Source organism: Palaemon carinicauda, unplaced genomic scaffold (assembly GCF_036898095.1).
Source record: "Palaemon carinicauda isolate YSFRI2023 unplaced genomic scaffold, ASM3689809v2 scaffold149, whole genome shotgun sequence".
In the NCBI taxonomy this organism is placed as follows: domain Eukaryota; kingdom Metazoa; phylum Arthropoda; class Malacostraca; order Decapoda; family Palaemonidae; genus Palaemon; species Palaemon carinicauda.
In genome coordinates, this window is record NW_027169025.1 from 55,022 (window position 1) to 79,853 (window position 24,832).

General features: G+C 43.4%; 1 protein-coding gene across 1 annotated transcript; it reads left to right on the forward strand.

The window, feature by feature from the left end:
* The first annotated feature begins 1,195 nt into the window (after positions 1–1,195).
* Positions 1,196–24,596, forward strand: LSm1 (U6 snRNA-associated Sm-like protein LSm1). Its single transcript, XM_068368089.1, has 3 exons — positions 1,196–1,354; positions 13,607–13,791; positions 23,857–24,596. Exons 1-3 carry the CDS (start codon positions 1,309–1,311, stop codon positions 24,028–24,030), a joined length of 405 nt encoding a protein of 134 aa, XP_068224190.1. The 5' UTR covers positions 1,196–1,308; the 3' UTR covers positions 24,031–24,596.
* Positions 24,597–24,832: the final 236 nt, after the last annotated feature.

Here is a 24,832-nt window from a genome sequence, read left to right on the forward strand (position 1 = left end):
CTTTAAGGGGTTTATTTCTCGCCCTCCATCAGACACTATAAGAATCTGTTCAGGCAGGCCTTGATGTGTGAAAATAATTTTTTTCCAGTATATATTTTACTCTGTATCTTTTCACTTATTCACTAGCATTTGTATTCAGGCTTAATCGTTTTCTGATCACTATCATAACACTTTCCAAATAGATAAGTCTTCAGGTTTTTCTTGAAAGCTGCCACATTTTTGCTATTCTTGACATCAAGTGGAAGGTTGTTGAAGAGTCTCGGTGCAGCATAACAAAAAATTCTTCCTCCTATTGTATGATTCACACTAATTTCGAATAGTCTATATGGGTCATCAGCATGTCTAACTCTTACAGTAGCGCTATTAGCTTGAGGGTAGGGGACCAAGCAATCACGAAGATATTTAGGCTTATCACTTGTAAGTGCCTTGTGAGTCAACAAACAAATCTTAAATTCAATTCTAGCCCTAACAGGTAACCAATGTAGATCGATCAGCGCAAGAGTTATTCTCTCCCGAAATATAATGCCTTTTATCAGTCTAGCCGCCCGGTTTTGCACATTTTGAAGCTTTCTTAGTAGTGTATTGGGCAATTTATAGTACAGAGAATTGCAATAATCAAGCCTTGATATTACGTGACTCATCACTAAAAATTTTTGTACTGCCCTCTTTTAAATATTTTCTAATAAATGCAGTTTCTCCGGTGATAGTGACACACTTTCACTGTGTTCACTATTTGATCCCTCATTGACAAATTACAATCTTTCAGTACACCCAAATTTTTCACAACAGGCACAATCCTAACATCAGTGTCACCAATTTTTATACTTTGAAATAACTGGTAATTCTTCAAAGCCACCTTTGTGCCAAAAAACATACATTCTGTTTTATCATCATTTAATTTAAGCTTTTTCCTCTGCATCTATGTTTTTATTTCAGTCATTATCTCATCAATTTTCTTCATTGTATCTTGTGTTGCTGAAATTGAAAGGTAGAACTGAGTATCATCTGCATATAGTTTAAAGCCCACTTTTTGTTTTTTCAAGATATGTGATAGCTCGATAGTAAATATGGTGATCAAGGTTTAATACTTCTTTTTTCTTCTCTATATTTATTCACTAAATAAGAATAATCCTACTATTTTCTTTAGGTCTTTCTCGTATGGTTATTGTAGCTCAATGACTTGATTCGAAACCAGATTTCTCGACCAACCAAACAAAGAGGAAGAACGCCATCCGAATGTAAACAAACGGGTTTGTCAAATTTCACATGAGACGTCCGCTCGAAGTGACTCGATAAGTAATTAGCAAGATGAGTAATATCCCAGGAGCAGCTCAACTTTTTGACGAATTGGATAGTGAGTTATAAGCTACTTTATTCAATAGTTGGGTAGTTTTGCTTTGTTAAAGGTAGCATAGTAGGCCGGTGTGACGGTCTGAACGATCCCCCGGTCTCAGAATTCTCCTTGACATTGTATAATGGTTCTTTTCCGCCATTAGCTCGCTTCGCTCGCATGAAAATAATACATCAAGCTCGTATGTACTGGCAAGCGGTAATGTTAAGCTGCGCACGCTAACATTACAGGAAAATAAAACATCAACCTCGTATGCACTGGCAAACGGTAATGTTTGCGCATGCGCAGATTATCAAGGAGAATTCTGAGACCGGGGATCGTTCAGACCGTCACACCGGGTGTAAGTTTAGCCCAACTCTGATAATGTTGGGACAGATAAGGACAGACAGGTTGGAGGTGTATGTATGATGACGGCTATGCCCCATAATCCCTAGGGGTGTATGTATGATAGCGGCCACCTGTATGTATTATTATGTCTAACTTAGAATACGGCAGTGTAAGAGGGGTCGCAGGGGGGCGTTAGACCCCCCCTTTAGGTAAGTAGGTAAGGACACGGCTTGTAGGTTAGGTTAGGGGGGAAAATTTAGGTTAGTTGATGTCAATTTCTAAACCAGGAGTCTTTGTATATTTGGGCCAGTTCCTCATACGTTCATTAAAAATGGACATCAACTAACCTAAACTTTCCCCCCTAAGCTAACCTACAAGCCGTGTCCTTACCTACTTACTTACCGGGGAATAATGCTCCACTGCAACCCCCCCTACACTGCTGTATTCTAAGTTAGACATAATAATACATACAGCTGGCCGCAATCATACATACACCCCCTGATCCAAATGGGAGGAACTGGCTGCTGATATACAAAGGCTCAATCCCTATTTTTAACCTTATCGCTAAGAATCCGGCAGTCTGATGGGGTCGTAAACCCCCTTGTTAGGCAATTAGGTTCAACTATAGAATGGTCCAATGTTAGTTAGGACATTGAAACTTGCATAATCGAATAGATCTTTGTAAATACACTATTTTGAATATCGTATACTACTGGCAAAAACCTCTATTAATTAAGTTGGTGATTTTGGTATTTGTTTATAAGACCACGCTCTCCATATACTGCCAAAACATGCAAAGCTATTGTTTTCCTCTATTACTTTTTCATAATTTAAAACAATTCGCCACATGGGAAACAAGTTGAAATTATAAAAAAAACTGTAGAATTATAAAAAGAAAAACTAGCATGGTTTTGTCTCCAAATGTCCTGGAACTGACATCGTCAACCAAACACAAGTTTGTGATGCCAGCGTACATTTGATATATATTCAAAATATATACTAAATTAGAAATGGAGTAATTACTCAAAAGTTTCACGATTTGTTAATTTTATATTTTATGGACACTTTTGAGTGATTACTCCATTTTAAATTTAGTATATATTTTGATATATCAAATGTATGCTGGCATCACAAACTTCTGTTTGGTTAACTATGTTGACGATGTCAGTCCCAGGTTGTTTAGTGAGGAAACCAGGCTAGTTTTTCTTTTTATGATTCTATAGTTTTTTATAATTTTAACTTGTTTCCCAAGTGGCAAATTGTTTTAATTTATGAAAAAGTAATAGAGGAAAACAAGAGCTTTTCATAATTTGCCAGTATATGGAGGGTGTGGTCTTGTAAACAAATACCCAGATTTTATTAAAAAATTCACATTTTGATTCGTTATTGGCGCATACAGCAGAAGCCTCTGTTCGCCCGGCACTTCAGAAAAACATGGATAGAATGTGCATCCATACCAAGTCACTTTTTCGAACAGAATAAATCCCTGGTTTATATTCTAAACCTCTTGTTCCATCTATAATTTTAATAATGACAGTTACAGGAGAAATGTATTTTGTAAATTTAGTCTGATGATAGGAAATGGAAGCGAAATCCATGTTCGAACACAGGGTGAGGCGCGAAGCTAAAACTCCCTTTGAACTCACCCCCTTTGTTAAACTGTGACCGTAGGGAGCCAATGCTGTGCAAAAAACAGTTGCAACTATGTGATTAATGAGATAATTAAATTATCGCAAAAATACTAGCCCAAGGGGTTAAAGCACATAGCAGAACATGGTCTGCTTGCCAGAACAGAGGAGCCGTGAAGTTATGTTGAAATGCAAGTGTAGCGAGCCATGGCTGAGAAAAATCCAGTTGGAACTACTGTATGTGATTGATTAGATAATTAAATTATCGCAAAAATACTAGCCCAAGGGGCTAATGGTCCACTTGCCAAAGCAGAGGAGCAGTGAAATTATGCAGGAGAACAAAAGCCAGTAAATAATTAGTGTTACTTGGCTTACGAACATACAGGTAAATACACTTGATTATGCAAAGAGATTTTTGTGGAACCGTACGATAGCACTGCTGTGGTTCTCACTACAACCGACCTATATAATACGAGATTGAAAATTCACTTTATCTTTTTGCGTGTAAGCGCTGAAACAAAAGCTCCAGTTTTGATCGTATTTCATTACTTATTACCGGGTTTTGATTACAGTAACTTTTTTATTATAACGTAAAGTTTTATGATTATTGTCGGGAATCGAGAAGAAAAAGTTTAATAAAGTTTATTTAAATACTCAATTAGATTGGTTCACGGTATATATTCCGGCGTTTTGAATGTTATTGATGACGATACCCGACCGCAAAGCCATAACTTTTCAGTTATGTAGTCGACTCCCCATAACTTAAAAGCTATGGATTTTTGCTAAGAACCATTATCAAAAATGTTCCGTACACCCCAAAATACACTAAACAGCAATTTTATTGCACTATTCTATATCTTTACTGGTAAGTAGGTAAGGGCACGGCTCGTCGGTTAGGTTAGGTGGGGAAGTTTAGGTTTAATGGTGTTCTGTGCGCTTGTTCCTGTCCGTCGTTATGCAGAGGCTCTGATCGGCGTAATAAATTGTCCAATCGCATGGAAAATATGAATTCCATCTCATTTTCTAGGATGTCCGTCATCACCCACACTTAATGAAATATGTAACGTATTTACGCATTCCTTCTATTACGCAATTTAATCTCCTATTGGTCTTTGCTCAGCTTTGGCTCGCTTCACTCGCAAAGTAATGTTATCACCTTCCTATGTGCGAGTGTTTTGCCGTATTCGTTATGTCGTGGCTCTCTGCCAAATTCATGTCTACAAAGCTAAGAACAAAGGTTTGGTGTGATAGACTTGATGCTAGCTTTGCCTAGGTTAAATTTTTGATAGTTGGTTTCTGATTACCGCTAAATAAAAAGAATATCCTTGGGCAATGGCCCTGCCGTTTTTGGATTACCCGTCTCCGCTGCTTAAGTGGTGGAAATGACATCTACTGGGAATTATAAGAACTATAAGAGTGAGAGAATTATATTAACCCTTTTACCCCCAGGCTATTTGGAACTTTCCAACCCTTAACCCCCAGGGGTTATTTTTTTTTCAAGCACATTTGGCAGTATATTTTTGTTTTAAATTGCTATAACAGCCTTAATTTTCGTGATAGAGAGGTCAGGTTGGTCTCATTCTCTTGGAAAATGCCTGAAGTTTCTCAAAAAATTATCAAAAATATGCAAAAAAAAATTGTAAATAGCAGTTTTTTGCAAGGACGTACCGGTACGTCCATGGGGGTAAAGGGATGAGTTTTGTGAAACGTACCAGTACGTCCTTTGGTGGTAAAAGGGTTAAGGGAAATAGCTTTGTTTGAATTACAAAATTTTATGGTATCAAGGGAAATTTTGTTTCTTTTAAAGAAATTCCTAATCGTTCAGGGAAAGACATGGTTTAGATTTTAGAACGTGCTGAACATTTTTTATTCCATACATGATCAGCGTAGGTTTATAAATAGGGGAGCTATGTTGGTTCTGCCAATCTAAAACCTACCCGGCAGGGTTAATGTACCATAAGTATCAGAGTCTAGTTGCATACATTTGCTTTTGTTAAAGCAAGCCTAGTAGTCCAGGTCATAAAGTTAGCCTACTGTAACCTTCCGAAGCTCAATAATGGTGTTAGGCTAGGTAAAGGGAGATAGGTTTAGTCAAATCTGAGAATTGGGTAAAATGGTTTTCATGTCAAATTTTAACCTATAGACCTAGTAGTTAATCAGGTTAGAAATAAGATTTTCAAATTTGAAATGTATTTATTCAGTATTGAACTATATTTTTCAATAGTTTTTTTATGTATTTTAAGCAATTTGGAAGCTTCTGTAAAATGTTTTGTTAACTCTACTGTGCCTGTAACAAGCTGGGTAGGTTGCAAACCCAGGGATTACGTGGAACTTAAAATGAAACTGATATTTAGGTAGGAATGGTAATCACGGGGATTTATCCTAACTTGGGGTATTCGGTCATACCAGGAACATTCCTGAAAACAATGTTCATGCCTCCTTTTCCCCACCTATTACCTAAAAGTGCAGTGGTGGAGAGGGTGTTGCCCCCCCTCCCCCCAGTTGTATCTTTGGTGCTGAATGGTCTCCCCATCCTGATTTCTGGTCCATGTGACTTAAATCCCTGAAATCAATTTGGAGAAATTGCGTAGCAATATATAATTTGTTTCAAGACTATGTGCTTTAAACCTTAAACCTTTGCATTTAATATTTAAATGTCAAAATCTCTTCTATTTTCTATGTAAATGCTTATATGTCTTCTGAATACTGAAGCACAGATTTTACACACTCACATAAAGATATAAAAGTTGGCCTTGTTTGAAATTATTTACCCATAGTCCGATTTCGTGATGCAGGTGACTTAACCCTTTTACCCCCGGGCTATTTGGAACTTTCCAACCCTTAACCCCCAGGGGTTATTTTTTTTCAAGCACATTTTTGCAGTATACTTTTTTTTTTTTTTAAATTGCTCTAACAGCCTTAATTTTTGTCATAGAGAGGTCAGGTTGGTCTCATTCTCTTGGAAAATGCCTGAAGTTTCTCAAAGAATTATAAAAAATATGCAAAAAAAATTGTAAATAGCAGTTTTTTGCAAGGACGTACCGGTACGTCCATGGGGGTAAAGGGATGTGTTTTGTGAAACGTACCAGTACGTCCTTTGGGGGTAAAAGGGTTAAAAGGATGTAGTAACCAGTCTCTATTTAGATTTATTTTCAGTCAGTCGTTGATGATGTGCGAAAGAGAATGCTGTTTTGAGTTTCAGAATATATCCATAGATATCAGAAATAAATGTTGTTAATTTATTTTGGTTCATACAGTGTAAAGTACTGATTCCTGCAAATTAAAACTGTACCAATAATAGCATTTTTCTGCTTCATAATTTCGTTTTTTTATTGTTTTATTGTGTTCAGATTCTCGTTTACCCTACATATGTTTAACATAGCTTTTATGGTGGCTTTTATGTACAGTATAGAACAATGATTTTTCAATATTAAACTTACCCGATAATCATGTAGCTGTCAACTCCGTTGCCCGACAGAATTCTATGGAGGGATACGCCAGCTATCACAATACTAGAAGGGGGTGCACTTACCAGCGCCACCTGTGGCCAGGTACTATAGTACTTCTTGTTGACACCTCCTCAATTTTTCCTCTGTCGTGCTTCCGGCAAGACGTTCTGGGATACGCTTATGTTCTTGGAGTATTTTCACGGCTTTTGGTGAAGTATTTCTCTTTGATTTCGGCTGTCGCTTTACTGGAAACCTTCTTATATTAGCTTAGATAGCTTTTATATAGTCCTGATTAACGGTTAACGATCTTTTGCTTGATTTTGAAACCCCACTTGGCTAACTCTTTGGATTCAAGATTTCTGACATTTCACAAGCCCCCACCCATAGGCGATGTAGGTCTTGTAATAGGCGTATTCCGAAGGCCTCGGTAGATCCTCACACCGCTTGTTCTGACTGTAGGGATAGGCCCTGTCAGTTAGAAAATCGATGTGAGGAATGCGCCGGACTTTCGGAACTTGATTTTGTCCGTCTTTTGAAGTATTCAACTAAGTTAGAGAGAGGCAGAGTTAGGAGGAGTTCTTCTCACTCTTCACTTTTTTCCTCACCTCATGATCCCCTACCTTTTCCTACCCCTGTAGTGGCTACCCCCGAACCTACTATTTGCCCTCAGCCTGATATGTCTGTTGTGTTGCGTGCTATTCAGGCCTTAGGCGATAAAGTAGAGTCAGTGGTAAGTGATCATAAGTCTCTTATGGCCGAAGTCAAGGAACTTAAGGTCAAGAGTGCAGTGGGTGGAATTAGTGCCAGTGCTGTGACGAGTGCTAGTGTCAGTGCAGTGCCAAGTGCTAGTGTCAGTGTCAGTGTGGTGCGTGAGGATACTTCTGTGCGTGCCAGTCGTCCTCCCAGTCCGGGACCTCTTGCAAGCTCCCAAGCCCAGGGGAGAAGCAATGTCGAAGGGCAAAAGGGTTCGGCAGGCCTTGATCGGCGCACAGAAGTATCCTCGGTGGTTGCGGGCGTGTCTTCCAGAGACCGTCACTCCCACCTGCAGACGATTGAGCCCGTCTTTTACTCGTCCGCTGATCTATTGTCAGGGAAGAAACGCTGGACTCAGGTCTCTAGACCACTCAAACGCAGAGTCCAGTCCGCGAGTGCTCAACCGGGCTGCAGTCATTGGCTCAGCTCTGACTCGCCGCAGTCATCAGTCGACTGCACTCCGCCCAAGAGGAGTAAGGTTCTGCCGCAACAGATCTCTGCTGTTAAGGCTTTACCTCAGCAGACCGTAGTGTCTGCCGACCCCAAGTTGTCTCTACTGCAGTCCATGCAGGCACAGCTTTCGGTCTTGATGCGTGAGTGTCGGGCTGAGAAGGTTGCGCCTCCGCCTCCGCCTGCACTGCGCTCGCTCCGCCTGACCGCAGTACCGCCTGCCAGGCGTACGATGTTGAGCCACGTTCTGAGTTTACTGTTCCCAGTGGTGTACAACCTCCGCCTTCCTTAAGGGAACCTCAGCAATGGGATCAGGAGGCTTATACCTCTCTTCCTCCGCTTCCACTTGCTGCTCCACCAGTGATGCAACACTCGGTTGAGGTACAACAACCTCTCCCTTCCATGAGTCAGTCTCCTCAGCTCTCGCTGCAGCGAGCTCAACCCTCCGCAAGGCAAGCACCACAACACCTTAGCCTTGCGCCTCAGGAGCCTCAACTTGCGAGACATTTACTACGTTCTGCGCAGCCTCTACCTCATCGCTCTTCGCTCACACCGCAGGAACAGGAACTTGCTACTCCGCTTCCGCCATCCACTCAGCAAGCGCTACCTTTGAGTTCAGCCACTCATGCCAGGAGTCAGCCTCCTCCACCCATGCGCCTACCTTCTGCTTCTTTTGTTCAGCCTTTGCAGTCTGAGACTCAGGTGTTCCCTCAACAGATTCTTGAAGAGGAAACCACTAATATTGTTGTTCCAGTTCGTTCTGACTCTGCTGTTCAGCATACCTTTCCGATCTCTTCGCTACACTCTGGTGATGAGGCGTCTGATGATGAGGCGGCACACCTGGATCCCTCATCAGACGTGGATGAATCCAAGTCTTCTCCGCCTTCTATTGACTTTCGTAAGGTCTTGGCTCTGTTTAGGGAGGTTTACCCAGACCACTTTGTCTCTGCTATTCCCCGCTCTCCACCATCTGAGTTTTCGCTGGGCATGCAGCCAGCTAAGTCTACCTATACTAAGCTAGTCCTAGCAAGGTCCTCTAAGAGAGCGTTAAGGATCTTAGGGGAGTGGTTGCAGACTAAGCAACACCTTGGCAAGACTTCGTTCATGTTTCCTCCGACTAAGCTCACTTCTAAAGCGGGCGTTTGGTATGCCACAGGAGAGGAACCAGGCTTGGGAGTACCTGCCTCTGCCCAGGCTGACTTCTCAAGTCTGGTAGACTCGCCTCGTAGAACTGCAATGAGGCGCTCTAAGGTTTGCTGGACCTTCTCAGACCTTGATCACTTCCTGAAGGGTGTTTTTAGAGCATTTGAGATGTTCAACTTCCTAGACTGGTGCCTGGGGGCCCTCAGCAAGAAGACCTCCCCTGCGGACAAGGATTCTGCCATGCTATTAATGTCCTGCATGGATAAGGCCATTAGAGATGGATCTGGCGAGCTTGCGTCGATGTTTGTATCAGGGGTTCTTAAGAAAAGGGAACAGCTTTGTACCTTCCTTTCCTCCAGCATTACACCTTGTCAAAGGTCTCAACTCCTTTTCGCTCCGCTCTCGAAGTTCCTCTTCCCCGAAGAGCTGGTTAAGGACTTGTCTGCTGCCCTGATACAAAAGGACACACATGATCTTGTAGCCTCATCGGCTCGTAAGACTAAGGTTGCTACCTCAGTCCCCAGGACTTATCGCACCCCAGTGGCTGATACTCCTGCTACGAGGTTCATACCGCCCTTTCGTGGTAGAGCCCCCAGCCGAGGAAGCTCCCGTCCAGACTCTTCCAGGAGCAAGTCTAGGAAAGGTTCCAAGGCCTCTAAAGGAAAAAACTGACTCTCCGCATCTCCAGACAGCAGTAGGAGCCAGACTCAAGAGCTTCTGGCAAGCTTGGGAAAAGAGAGGTGCAGACGCCCAGTCTGTCAGTTGGCTGAGGGAGGGTTACAGGATTCCATTCTGCCTCAAACCCCCTCTGACCACATCTCCCATCAACCTCTCTCCCAACTACAAAGAAGAGGACAAGAGGCTAGCGTTGCACCAGGAGGTGTCGCTACTTGTGCAGAAGAAGGCAGTGGTTATAGTCCGGGACCATCAATCCCCGGGCTTCTACAACCGTCTCTTTTTGGTGGCCAAGAAGACAGGAGGTTGGAGACCGGTGCTGGACGTCAGCGCGCTCAATGCGTATGTCACCAAGCAGACGTTCACGATGGAGACGACGAAGTCGGTCCTAGCAGCGGTCAGGCAGGAGGACTGGATGGTCTCGTTGGACTTGAAAGATGCCTACTTTCACGTTCCTATTCATCCAGACTCCCAACCTTTCCTGAGATTCGTTTTTGGAAAGGTTGTCTACCAATTCCAAGCCCTGTGTTTTGGCCTAAGCACAGCTCCTATGGTGTTCACGCATCTGATGAGGAATATAGCGAAATTCCTCCACTTATCGGACATCAGAGCCTCCCTCTACTTAGACGACTGGCTGTTGAGAGCCTCCACGAGTCGTCGCTGTCTGGAGAGTCTCAACTGGACTTTGGACTTAATCAGAGAACTGGGTCTGTTAGTCAACATAGAAAAGTCTCAGCTCATTCCCTCCCAATCCATTGTGTACCTGGGAATGGAGATTCGGAGTCAGGATTTTCGGGCTTTTCCATCGGCCCCCAGGATAAGCCAAGCCCTAGATTGCATCATGAGCATGCTGAAGAGGAGCAGTTGCTCGGTGAGACAGTGGATGAGTCTCACAGGGACCCTTTCATCACTGGCCCTGTTCGTCGAGCTAGGGAGACTCCACCTCCGCCCTCTTCAATTCCATCTTGCAGCTCATTGGGACAAGGGTTTGACTCTCGAAGCAGTCTCTATCCCAGTCACCAAAGAGATGAAGACCACTCTCTTGTGGTGGAAGAACAATCTCCTTCTCAGGGAGGGCCTATCGTTGGCTATTCAGACCCCCAATCTTCATCTCTTCTCAGATGCATCGGACTCGGGCTGGGGTGCGACCTTGGACGGACGGGAATGCTCGGGAACGTGGAACGAGGAACAGGGAACGCTCCACATCAACTGCAAGGAGCTACTAGCAGTTCATTTAGCCCTGCTGAACTTCAAGTCCCTCCTGCTAGGCAAAGTGGTGGGGGTGAACTCAGACAACACCACAGCCTTGGCTTACATCTCCAAGCAAGGAGGGACCCATTCGAGGAGCCTATACGAGATCGCAAGGGACCTCCTCATTTGGTCAAGAAGTCAAAACCTCACTTTGGTCACGAGGTTCATTCAGGGCAACATGAACGTCTCAGCAGATCGCCTAAGCAGAAGGAATCAGGTCATTCCCACGGAATGGACCCTCCACAAGAGTGTGTGCAACAGACTTTGGACCTTGTGGGGTCAACCTACCATAGATCTGTTTGCCACCTCCATGACCAAGAGACTTCCGCTGTACTGTTCCCCAGTTCCAGACCCTGCAGCAGTTCATGTGGATGCTTTTCTGCTGAACTGGTCCCATCTCGACCTTTACGCATTCCCACCGTTCAAGATAATAAACAAAGTCCTGCAGAAATTCATCTCGCACGAAGGGACACGGCTGACGCTGGTTGCTCCCCTTTGGCCTGCAAGAGAATGGTTCACAGAGGTACTTCAATGGCTAGTCGACATCCCCAGGACTCTACCTCTAAGAGTGGACCTTCTACGTCAACCTCACGTAGACAGGTTGCATCCAAACCTCCACGCTCTTCGGCTGACTGCCTTCAGACTGTCGAAAGATTCGCTAGAGCTAGAGGCTTTTCGAAGGAGGCAGCCAGTGCGATTGCCAGAGCTAGAAGGGTTTCCACTCGTAGAGTCTACCAATCTAAGTGGGAAGTCTTCCGGAGCTGGTGTAGAGCCAATTCAGTATCCTCTACCAATACCTCTGTGACCCAAATAGCTGACTTCCTATTACATCTTAGGAATGAGAGATCCCTTTCAGCCCCTACGATTAAAGGGTACAGGAGTATGTTGGCTTCAGTTCTCCGCCACAGAGGTTTGGACCTTTCTTCCAACAAGGACCTTCAAGACATCCTTAAGTCTTTTGAGACTTCTAAAGAGCGTCGTCTATCCACTCCAGGCTGGAACCTAGACGTAGTCTTAAGGTTCCTTATGTCACCTAGGTTCGAACCTCTCCAGTCAGCTTCCTTCAAGGACCTTACACTCAAGACTCTTTTTCTCGTCTGCCTTGCAACAGCTAAGAGAGTCAGTGAGGTTAATGCCTTCAGCAAGAACATTGGTTTCACAACCGAATCTGCAACATGTTCTTTTCAGCTCGGATTCCTAGCAAAGAACGAACTTCCTTCACGTCCTTGGCCTAGATCGTTTGAAATACCTAGCCTCTCCAACATGGTAGGTAACGAACTAGAGAGAGTTCTTTGCCCTGTCAGAGCTCTCAAGTATTATCTTAATAGGTCTAAACCTATTCGAGGACAGTCAGAAGCCTTATGGTGTGCCATCAAGAAACCTTCGAGACCCATGTCCAAGAATGGGGTTTCGTATTATATAAGGCTTCTGATTAGAGAAGCCCATTCTCACTTAAAGGAGGAAGACCTTGCATTGCTGAAGGTAAGGACCCACGAAGTAAGAGCCGTAGCTACTTCGATGGCCTTTAATAAAAACCGTTCTCTGCAGAGCATAATGGATGCAACCTATTGGAGGAGCAAGTCAGTGTTTGCATCATTTTATCTTAAAGATGTCCAGTCTCTTTACGAGAACTGCTACACCCTGGGACCATTCGTAGCAGCGAGTGCAGTAGTAGGTGAGGGCTCAGCCACTACATTCCCTTAATCCCATAACCTTTTTTAACCTTTCTCTTGAATGCTTTTATTGTTGTTTTTATGGTTGTTACGGTAGGCTAAGAAGCCTTCCGCATCCTTTTGATTTGGCGGGTGGTCAATTCATTCTTGAGAAGCGCCTGGGTTAGAGGTTGTGTAGAGGTCCTTTAGTAGGGGTTGCAGCCCTATATACTTTAGCACCTTTGAGTTGATTCAGCCTCCAAGAGGAACGCTGCGCTCAGTAAGGAAGACGAACTTAAAAAAGAGGCAGAGTAACGGTTCAATTCGACTTCCTTACCAGGTACTTATTATTTCATTGTTATTTGAGATAACTGTTATATGAAATATGGGATACTTAGCTATCCTTTAATCTTGTACACTGGTTTTCACCCACCCCCCTGGGTGTGAATCAGCTACATGATTATCGGGTAAGTTTAATATTGAAAAATGTTATTTTTATTAGTAAAATAAATTTTTGAATATACTTACCCGATAATCATGATTTAATTGACCCTCCCTTCCTCCCCATAGAGAACCAGTGGACCGAGGAAAAATTGAGGAGGTGTCAACAAGAAGTACTATAGTACCTGGCCACAGGTGGCGCTGGTAAGTACACCCCCTTCTAGTATTGTGATAGCTGGCGTATCCCTCCATAGAATTCTGTCGGGCAACGGAGTTGACAGCTACATGATTATCGGGTAAGTATATTCAAAAATTTATTTTACTAATAAAAATAACATAATTGTTAAAAAGTTTTAAATAATAACTACAACAAAGCTAAGCTATTCTATTTTTGATTTTCACTTTACTTTGGCTTTTATGCCTCGTTTTTAAATGTAACAAATATAAGCTAGAGTTCACTGTCTTACCCAAGTTTGAAATTTTCAGAGAAGTTAATGGTGTACCTAAGAGATGGGAGGACGCTTATTGGGTACTTGAGAAGTGTCGACCAGTTTGCAAATTTGGTTCTCCATCGGACAATAGAGCGTATTCACGTTGGAAACCGGTACGGAGATATTGATCGAGGGGTCTTTGTCATCAGAGGAGAGAATGTTGTCTTGCTTGGGGAAATTGTAAGTTTCTTGAAGGTTTTGTACTTAATTTGTCTATAATTACCATTCTTGCAGTTCACTGAAGGTGTTACTTAACCCTTTTACCCCCAGGCTATTTGGAACTTTCCAACCCTTAATCCCCAGTGGTTATTTTTTTTCTAACCACATTTTGCAGTATATTTTTTTGAAATTGCGCTAACAGCCTTAATTTTCATCATAGAGAAGTCAGGTTGGTCTCATTCTCTTGGAAAATGCCTGAAGTTTCTAAAAAAATTATCAAAAATATGCAAAAAAAAAATGTAAATAGCAGTTTTTTGCCAGGACATACCGGTACGTCCATGGGGGTAAAAGGATGAGTTTTGTGAAACGTACCAATACGTCCTTTTGGGGGTAAAAGGGTTAAAGCCCTTTGTAGTGTTCCTGATGCAACTAAATGCACTTGCATTGTATCACACTACAGTACCTTCATATCTGGTTCCTTTCTTCCATCATGCTGTCTGATATTTAACTTTTACTTCATATTGGAACCGAATAGGTTTTCCTCCAGTTGCACTTGGGTGCTTAATGGTATCACAAGTCCCAATGCTTGGATATATATAACCTATCCTAACTTTATATAACCCAAATTTATATATACAATCCATACTACTTGGTGCATTGTGCTGCTGCCTGCATTGTGCTGTGGTGCTTAGCATTGTCCGTACGTACTTTTAACCCTTTTACCCCCAGGCTATTTGGAACTTTCCAACCCTTAACCCCCAGGGGTTATTTTTTTTCAAGCACATTTTGCAGTATATTTCTTTCAAATTGCTCTAACAGCCTTAATTTTGGTCATAGAGAGGTCAGGTTGGTCTCATTCTCTTGGAAAATACCATGGGGGTAAAGGGATGTGTTTTGTGAAACGTCCTTTGGGGGTAAAAGGGTTAATACAAAGAAACTTGCAAACCAGTCACTTATTGTCTCTTAGGATTTCCTACTGGTTTATGTACCTAATTATCAATTATATGGTGTAGGGGACCTCAAAGATTTATTCTCAAAGGATAGGAGTTGGACTAGGAAAGTTTGAAATAGTTTTAAAAGGAATAAAAATTATAAAGAAAAAAAACAATATTGCTGTGGTTCAATAGATCAAAAGAAATATCCATCGATACTGTATTTAATATGTCTTGTTTCATAGTTTTTGTTACTTATCTGTTTGAACTATATTGGATATCTTAATATACAATGATTTTTTAATGTTATTTCTTTTATTTTAATTCATAAATAATTTCTTTTGCACAACGGGGGGGGGGGGGGGGGGGTGCTTTCCATTGAAGCCCTTGAATTTGTTGCACTCTGTTTTTCTAGTTAGGGTTGCAGCTTATCTTTTAACAAAGATAATAGAACTTGTTGCACTCTGTTTTTCTAGTTAGGGTTGCAGCTTATCTTTTAATAAAGATAATAGAACTTGTTGCACTCTGTTTTTCTAGTTAGGGTTGCAGCTTATCTTTTAACAAAGATAATAGAACTTGTTGCATTCTGGTTTTCTAGCTAGGGTTGCAGCTTATCTTTTAACAAAGATAATAGAACTTGTTACACTTTGTTTTTCTAGTTAGGGTTGCAGCTTATCTTTTAACAAAGATAATAGAACTTGTTGCATTCTGTTTTTCTAGCTAGGGTTGCAGCTTATCTTTTAATAAAGATAATAGAACTTGTTGCACTCTGTTTTTCTAGTTAGGGTTGCAGCTTATCTTTTAATAAAGATAATAGAACTTGTTGCATTCTGTTTTTCTAGTTAGGGTTGCAGCTTATCTTTTAATAAAGATAATAGAACTTGTTGCACTCTGTTTTTCTAGTTAGGGTTGCAGCTTATCTTTTAACAAAGATAATAGAACTTGTTGCATTCTGGTTTTCTAGCTAGGGTTGCAGCTTATCTTTTAATAAAGATAATAGAACTTGTTGCACTCTGTTTTTCTAGTTAGGGTTGCAGCTTATCTTTTAACAAAGATAATAGAACTTGTTGCACTCTGTTTTTCTAGTTAGGGTTGCAGCTTATCTTTTAATAAAGATAATAGAACTTGTTGCACTCTGTTTTTCTAGTTAGGGTTGCAGCTTATCTTTTAATAAAGATAATAGAACTTGTTGCATTCTGTTTTTCTAGCTAGGGTTGCAGCTTATCTTTTAATAAAGATAATAGAACTTGTTGCATTCTGTTTTTCTAGCTAGGGTTGCAGCTTATCTTTTAATAAAGATAATAGAACTTGTTGCACTCTGTTTTTCTAGTTAGGGTTGCAGCTTATCTTTTAATAAAGATAATAGAACTTGTTGCATTCTGTTTTTCTAGCTAGGGTTGCAGCTTATCTTTTAACAAAGATAATAGAACTTGTTGCACTCTGTTTTTCTAGCTAGGGTTGCAGCTTATCTTTTAACAAAGATAATAGAACTTGTTGCACTCTGTTTTTCTAGCTAGGGTTGCAGCTTATCTTTTAACAAAGATAATAGAACTTGTTGCATTCTGTTTTTCTAGCTAGGGTTGCAGCTTATCTTTTAATAAAGATAATAGACCACCACAGTAAAATTTAGCCAGTGGTTTTCCAGTCTTGTTCTCTAGCTTGAGGGTATACTCAGCTACACTATTCTAACACTTTCCTTTCCTCACCAAGATATTTTTTCCAATTCCTGTTGGGATCTTTGGACTTGTAGCATCTTGCTTTTCTATCTAGGGTTGTGGCTTAGCTAGTAATAATAATATTAATATTACAATAAAGCATAGGTGCCTGAGGGAAGTCAAGAAATAACTGTATACAGTACCTGTCAGGAAACCATAACGTCACCCTCATAAACTAACTGCCTAAGTCATTTTCTCCACTTGTTGGAAAATAAAAAAAAAAACCTTCTCATTTCCTAATTTTTTTCAATATTAATCTTACCCGATGATCATGTAGCTGTCAACTCCGTTGCCCGACAGAAATCTACGGTCGGGATACGCCAGCGATCGCTATACAGGTGGGGGTGTACTCACCAGCGCCATCTGTGGTCAGGTACTCCAGTACTTCTTGTCAACAAGACCTCAATTTTTCCTCTGTCGTGCCGCCGGCAAGACCTACATGGATACGCTGTTGATTTTGGAGTCTTTTGTTCACGGTTTGGTGAAGTATTTGCTCTAAAATTTAGCCTTCGCTGTACAGGAAGCTTTTCCCTTAGCTTAGATAGCTTTTGGAATTAATTTGATTCATTGGTTAACGATCTTTGCTTTACTTTGGAATTCCCCCTTGACTGCTTCTGAAATTCAAGATGTCCGACCAGTCCCAAGCTCCTAAATACAGGCGATGTAGTGTTAGGACTTGTAATAGGCGTCTTCCGAAGGCCTCTGTTGATCCTCACACCGTATGTTCCAATTGTAGGGGAAAATCCTGTCAATTGGAAGATCGATGTGGGGAATGTGCTGGGCTTTCGGAATTCGATTTTAATGAATTCCTCAGATATACAAATAGGTTAGAGAAGGAGAGAGTTAGGAGGAGTTCTTCTCGCTCTTTGGATTTTTCCTCTCCCCATGCCCCTCAACCTTTTCCTTCCCCTGTGGTGGTGACCCCCGAACCTGCTACGAGTGCTCAGCCTGTAATGGCGGATATGTTGCGTGCCATTCAGGCTCTCGGTGATAAGGTGGAGTCGTTGGTTAGTGACCACAATCTTCTCTTGGCAGATGTCAAGGAACTAAAAGTGAAGAGTGCAGTGGGAAGTGTTAGTGCTAGTGCTGTGCATAGTGTCAGTGTCAGTGTTGCGCATGAGGATACTTCTGTGCGTGCCAGTCGTCCTCCCAGTCCGGGACCTCTTGCAAGCTCCCAAGCCCAGGGGAGAAGCAACGTCGAAGGACCAAAGGGTTCGGCAGGCCTTGATCGGCGCACAGTTGTATCCTCAGTGGTTGCGGGCGTATCTGCTAGAGATCGTCACTTCCACTCCCAGACGAATGAGCCCTTACATTCCTCGTCTGTGGAAGAGGTTTCCAGGAGGAAACGGTGGACCCAGGTCTCACTACCGCTCAAACGTAAGGTCCCTTCCGAGCTAGTCCAACGGCCCAGGTGTAGCCACTGGGTCAGTTCGGACTCGCCGCAGTCATCTGATGACTGCACACCTCCCAAGAGAGGTAGAGTGGTGCCTCAACAGGCCTCTGCTCCAACCACTGTAGACCCTAAGTGGTCCATGCTGCAGACTATGCAGTCTCAGCTTGCGGCTTTGATGCAGGAGTATCAGGCAGAGAAGGTTAACACCCCTCCTCCTGCGAGAGCTCCTCCACCGTTGCGCAGTCCTCACTGCCAGACGCATGTTCTTGCTGCGCCTCCTGCTTACATGCGTGAGCTGCCGCATCGGGGGTTGCCGGGTTCCAGCACTATGCGGCATTCTCCTCAACCCATGCAGCATGCTCTGCAGCCCTTACAGCATGCTCCGCATTCCATGCAGCATGAGCCTCATACCATGCAGCATGAACCTCATACCATGCAGCATGAGCCTCATCCCATGCAGCATGAGCCGCATACCATGCAGCATGAGCCGCATGCCATGCAGCATGAGCCTCATCCCATGCAGCATGAGCCGCATGCCATGCAGCATGAGCCGCATGCCATGCAGCATGAGCCGCATGCCTTACAGCATACTCTTCTTACCACACCGCATGCTCCTCAGGCCACCGCAGACCCTCCCTCACACCAGCCCTCTGCCTTTGTTGTTGCCAGCTCTCAGTCTGTACAGCAGAGGCATGATGATGGATCCGCAGGTACGCATGCACCCGTTCTGCAGGATTCAGCCGTTCAGCCTGCTGCTCTGCCTTTGCCTCTCGCTTCTCAACTGTCGGGCGATGAGGTTTCTGAGGATGAAGCTGCTCATCTAGATGATCCTCACTCTGATGTTGAAGGACACAAGTCTTCGCCACCTTCCTTAGACTTTCGCAAAGTCCTGGCTCTGTTCAGAGAGTTGTACCCTGAACACTTTGTGTCTGCAACCCCTCGTTCTCCTCCCTCCGAGTTTGCTCTGGGCATGCAGTCTACAACGCCTGCCTACACCAAGCTTGTCCTCGCCAGATCATCAAGGAGAGCTTTGAGGGTTATGGGGGATTGGTTGCAGTCCAAGAAGCAACTGGGAAGGACCTCTTTTGTGTTTCCTCCTCCCAAGCTGGCTTCTAAGTCGGGCGTCTGGTATGACACGGGAGAGGAACCTGGCTTGGGGGTTCCTGCCTCTGCCCAGGCCGACTTCTCAAGTCTGGTTGACTCTCCCCGCAGGTCGGCTATGAGACGTTCGAAGGTCTGCTGGTCCTTTTCAGATCTGGATCACTTGTTGAAGGGAGTCTTTCGTGCCTTCGAGATATTCAACTTCCTCGATTGGTGTCTGGGAGCCTTAAGCAGGAAGACTGCTCCTTCTGACAAGGACTCGGCCATGCTGATCATGTCCAGTATGGACAAGGCAATTCGAGATGGTTCTGGCGAGCTTGCGGCTTCTTTTGTATCAGGGGTCCTCAAGAAAAGGGAACATCTATGCTCCTTCTTATCTGCTGGTATCACCCCTTGCCAGAGGTCAGAGTTGTTGTTTGCTCCTCTTTACAAGTGCCTGTTTCCGGAGGAGTTAATTAAGGGGATGGCTGCTGCTCTTATCCAGAAGGATACGCATGACCTCATGGCTTCTTCAGCACGTAAGGCTAAAACCTTACCTTCCGTGCCTAGACCCTACCGCACCCCAGCAGCTGATACACCTGCTTCCAGGTTCATTCCGCCCTTTCGTGGCAGAGCCTCCAGCAGAGGAAGTACCCGTGCAGACAGTCACCGTGGCAAGTCCAAGAAGGGTGCCAAGTCCACAAGAGGCAAGCTTTGACTGCCTTCCTCTCCAGACAGCTGTAGGAGCCAGACTCAAGACCTTCTGGCAAGCTTGGGAGAGCAGAGGTGCAGACGCTCAGTCTGTGAAGTGGCTGAGGGAGGGATACAGAATTCCGTTCTGCCGCAATCCCCCTCTAACTACATCTCCCATCAACCTCTCTCCCAACTACAAGGAGAAGGACAAGAGGCTAGCGTTGCAACAAGAGGTGTCGCTCTTGCTACAGAAGGAGGCAGTGGTGATAGTTCGGGACCATCAATCCCCGGGCTTTTACAACCGTCTCTTCCTGGTGGCCAAGAAGACAGGAGGTTGGAGACCGGTGCTGGACGTCAGTGCGCTCAATGCTTATGTCACCAAGCAGACGTTCACAATGGAGACGACGAAGTCGGTCCTAGCAGCGGTCAGGCAGGAGGACTGGATGGTCTCGTTAGACCTGAAAGACGCATACTTTCACGTTCCCATCCATCCAGACTCCCAACCTTTTCTGAGATTCGTCTTTGGAAAGGTTGTGTACCAGTTCCAAGCCCTGTGCTTTGGCCTAAGCACGGCACCTCTTGTGTTTACGCGACTGATGAGGAATATTGCGAAATTCCTTCACTTGGCAGACATCAGAGCCTCCCTTTTTTTAGACGACTGGCTTTTAAGAGCTCCCACAAGTCGTCGCTGTCTGGAGAATCTCAGATGAACTATGGATCTGACCAAGGAACTGGGCCTCCTGGTCAATATAGAGAAGTCCCAGCTCGTTCCATCCCAGACCATCGTTTACCTGGGTATGGAGATTCAGAGTCGAGCTTTTCGGGCTTTTCCGTCGGCCCCAAGGATCAACCAAGCCCTAGAGTGCATCCTGAGCATGCTGAGAAGGAACCGATGCTCGGTGAGGCAGTGGATGAGTCTAACAGGGACTCTTTCATCGCTAGCCCTGTTCATCGAGTTAGGGAGACTCCACCTCCGCCCCCTTCAGTACCATCTGGCAGCTCACTGGAACAAGGACATGACGCTAGAGACGGTCTCAATTCCTGTTTCCAAAGAGATGAGGTCTACTCTTACGTGGTGGAAGAACAGCATTCTTCTCAAGGAAGGTCTTTCGTTGGCTGTTCAGACCCCCGACCATCGTCTCTTCTCGGACGCATCAGACTCGGGCTGGGGTGCGACATTGGACGGACAGGAATGCTCGGGAACATGGAATCAGGAGCAAAGGACGCTTCACATCAATTGCAAGGAGTTGTTGGCGGTTCATCTGGCCTTAATGAACTTCAAGTCCCTCCAGCTAAACAAGGTGGTGGAGGTGAACTCCGACAACACCACAGCCTTGGCTTACATCTCCAAGCAGGGAGGGACTCATTCGAGGAAGTTGTTCGAGATCGCAAGGGACCTCCTCATTTGGTCAAAAGGTCGAAAGCTCACGCTGGTAACGAGGTTCATTCAGGGCGATATGAATGTCATGGCAGATCGCCTCAGCCGGAAGGGTCAAGTCATCCCCACAGAGTGGACCCTTCACAAGAACGTTTGCAGCAGACTTTGGGCCCTGTGGGGTCAGCCAACCATAGATCTGTTCGCTACCTCGATGACCAAGAGGCTCCCATTGTACTGTTCTCCGATTCCAGACCCGGCAGCAGTTCACGTGGATGCCTTTCTGCTGGATTGGTCCCATCTCGACCTGTACGCATTCCCGCCGTTCAAGATTATCAACAGGGTTCTTCAGAAATTCGCCTCTCACAAAGGGACACGGCTGACGTTGGTTGCTCCCCTCTGGCCCGCAAGAGAATGGTTCACAGAGGTACTGCAATGGCTGGTCGACGTTCCCAGGACTCTCCCTCTAAGAGTGGACCTTCTGCGTCAACCTCACGTAAAGAAGGTACACCCAAGCCTCCACGCTCTTCGTCTGACTGCCTTCAGACTATCGAAAGACTCTCAAGAGCTAGAGGCTTTTCGAAGGAGGCAGCCAGAGCGATTGCCAGAGCAAGGAGGACGTCTACTCGCAGAGTCTATCAATCTAAATGGGAAGTCTTCCGAAGCTGGTGCAAGGCCAATGCAGTTTCCTCAACCAGTACCACTGTAACCCAGATTGCTGACTTCCTGTTACATCTAAGGAACGTTAGATCCCTATCAGCTCCTACGATCAAGGGTTACAAAAGTATGTTGGCAGCGGTTTTCCGCCACAGAGGCTTGGATCTTTCCTCCAACAAAGATCTACAGGACATCCTTAGGTCTTTTGAGACCACTAAGGAACATCGGTTGTCCACTCCAGGCTGGAATCTAGACGTGGTCCTAAGGTTCCTTATGTCATCAAGATTTGAACCTCTCCAGTCAGCCTCTTTCAAGGACCTCACATTAAAAACTCTTTTCCTCGTATGCCTTGCAACAGCCAAAAGAGTAAGTGAGATCCACGCCTTCAGCAGGAACATAGGTTTCACATCTGAAACGGCTACATGTTCCTTGCAGCTCGGTTTTTTGGCTAAAAACGAGCTTCCTTCACGTCCTTGGCCTAAATCGTTCGAGATCCCTAGCCTATCCAACATGGTGGGTAACGAGCGGGAGAGAGTACTTTGCCCTGTCAGAGCTCTTAGGTACTATCTTAAAAGGTCAAAACCCTTACGAGGACAATCGGAAGCCTTATGGTGTGCTGTTAAGAAGCCTTCACTACCAATGTCTAAGAACGCAGTTTCTTACTACATCAGGCTTCTGATTAGAGAAGCTCATTCTCATATGAAGGAAGAAGACCTTGCTTTGCTAAAGGTAAGGACACATGAAGTGAGAGCTGTGGCTACTTCAGTGGCCTTCAAACAGAACCGTTCTCTGCAGAGTGTTATGGATGCAACCTATTGGAGAAGCAAGTCAGTGTTCGCATCATTCTATCTCAAAGATGTCCAGTCTCTTTACGAGAACTGCTACACCCTGGGACCATTCGTAGCAGCGAGTGCAGTAGTAGGTGAGGGCTCAGCCACTACATTCCCATAATCCCATAACCTTTTTAACCTTTCTCTTGAATACTTTTATTGTTGTTTTTGGGTTGTACGGTCGGCTAAGAAGCCTTCCGCATCCTAGTTGATTTGGCGGGTGGTCAATTCTTTCTTGAGAAGCGCCTAGGTTAGAGGTTGTGATGAGGTCCTTTAGTATGGGTTGCAGCCCTTTATACTTCAGCACCTAAGAGTCGTTCAGCATCCTAAGAGGACCGCTACGCTCAGTAAGGAAGACGTACTTATTAAAGGCAGAGTAATAGTTCAAGTCGACTTCCTTACCAGGTACTTATTTATTTTATTTGTTATTTTGAATAACTAATAAAAATGAAATACGGGATACTTAGCTTCTTTGTTAACATGTATACTGGTTTCCACCCACCTCCCTGGGTGTGAATCAGCTACATGATCATCGGGTAAGATTAATATTGAAAAATGTTATTTTCATTAGTAAAATAAATTTTTGAATATACTTACCCGATGATCATGATTTAATGGACCCACCCTTCCTCCCCATAGAGAACCAGTGGACCGAGGAGAAAATTGAGGTCTTGTTGACAAGAAGTACTGGAGTACCTGACCACAGATGGCGCTGGTGAGTACACCCCCACCTGTATAGCGATCGCTGGCGTATCCCGACCGTAGATTTCTGTCGGGCAACGGAGTTGACAGCTACATGATCATCGGGTAAGTATATTCAAAAATTTATTTTACTAATGAAAATAACATTTTTATATCATTATCTTGAGTTTCAATTCACAAATTCCTAACAGAAGAGTTTGTGAATTAGAATTTGTTAATTGAAGCTCAACACAATGATATAAAGAATTAGGAAATGAGGATTTTTTTTTATTTCCCAACAAGTGGAGAAAATGACTTAGGCAGTTAGTTGATGAGGGTGACGATAAGATGCCTGTCCATTGGATTTCGTATCGATAGAGTTGCGGAACAGGTAATCAACATCATAGGAGCCTAAGGTCCAATTTGTTTTTATTTATGAATCAATTACAATTTAGAGTTACCCAACTGAATGTGTTATCTTTGCTGCTGGTGAGGGTTCTTTCTTTTCCTTTACCTTTGAAATGAGAAGCATTACCTTAGAAATTATATAAAATCTTAGTTCCGAAGAGACTGTATTGCTCTTTGAGGTGCTATGCCACTTTTCCGTAGTTTTCCTGACATTATCCAACTTCAATTTATTATTTGTGTTAATAACCTCATCTTTTTTAAAATTAGTGAAAAATGAAACAGTACATTTAGAGCGTCTCAAAAAATTTTCTCTTGTTCAAAGGATGACACGAAAGAAGGTGCTGCCTCTCTGGAGAAAGTCAGCATCGAAGAAATCCTCGAAGCGCAGCGTGTCGAACAAGAGCGCCAGCAGGAGCAAGAGCAACTGCGGGCGCGATTCATGAAGGAGCGCGGCCTTCAGTACACGGCGGAGATCGGCCCCGACGATATGTATTGATTAAAAGCATTTCAAAGTAATATTTTCAGTTGAAACATTAACATTTGTTTTGTTGGTTTTTGATATCGAGCTTCGATAATGGTAAGCGGTTTAGACATTTTATTTTATAGCAATTATTAAAAGGAATTGGTTTTTGATATCGAGCTTCGATAATGGTAAGCGGTTTAGACTTTTTATTTTATTTTATTAAAAGGAAAATTATTTTTATTAAAATTTTGCTAATTTGACACTAAACTATCAATGAATATACTGAAAAGTACAAAAATTCGTTTGAAGAATAGTAATCGATGAGAAATAAGATTCTTTTAAGTTAGGTAATGGTGGCATTAAAATATTAAATGTTAAAGAATACTGTATCAAATTTCTTTAAAGTGAAATTTAAAAACTCATCGTTGATGGAATTTAAATATGAAATAATTGAAGCTACAGTACAGTATATTCATTCAGCTTTCTTTGAATAATTGAGTTTTATTTTAGTTTTTTCGAAAGACATTTCGAATCATGAACTCGCCTGTATGTCGTGGCCATAGGATATTAAATCGATTAGAATTAATATAATAAATATATTTTATACATGTCCAATTATCTTAAGGGAACAAACAATTGTAGGTATATGGGAGGAAATTTCAATTATTTAATGGATTTCATTAATAAGAACGTCAGGAAATTTGTAATCAAGATGACAATGGTAGTGCGCTGTTCTTATTTATTGGAATTGTGTGCAGATGTGGTGACTCGCATTGACATTGAAAAAGTCATTACTAATGTAACTGTATTATAAAGCACCAGTTGCATCAAATAC

Bases quoted from the DNA above. Each gene is read 5' to 3' on its own strand.
- LSm1 (XM_068368089.1), top strand. From the start codon at position 1,309: ATGAGTAATATCCCAGGAGCAGCTCAACTTTTTGACGAATTGGATA. The intron at 1,355-13,606 runs GTGAGTTATAAG...TGAAATTTTCAG, and splicing joins ACTTTTTGACGAATTGGATA to AGAAGTTAATGGTGTACCTA. The intron at 13,792-23,856 runs GTAAGTTTCTTG...TCTTGTTCAAAG, and splicing joins TTGTCTTGCTTGGGGAAATT to GATGACACGAAAGAAGGTGC.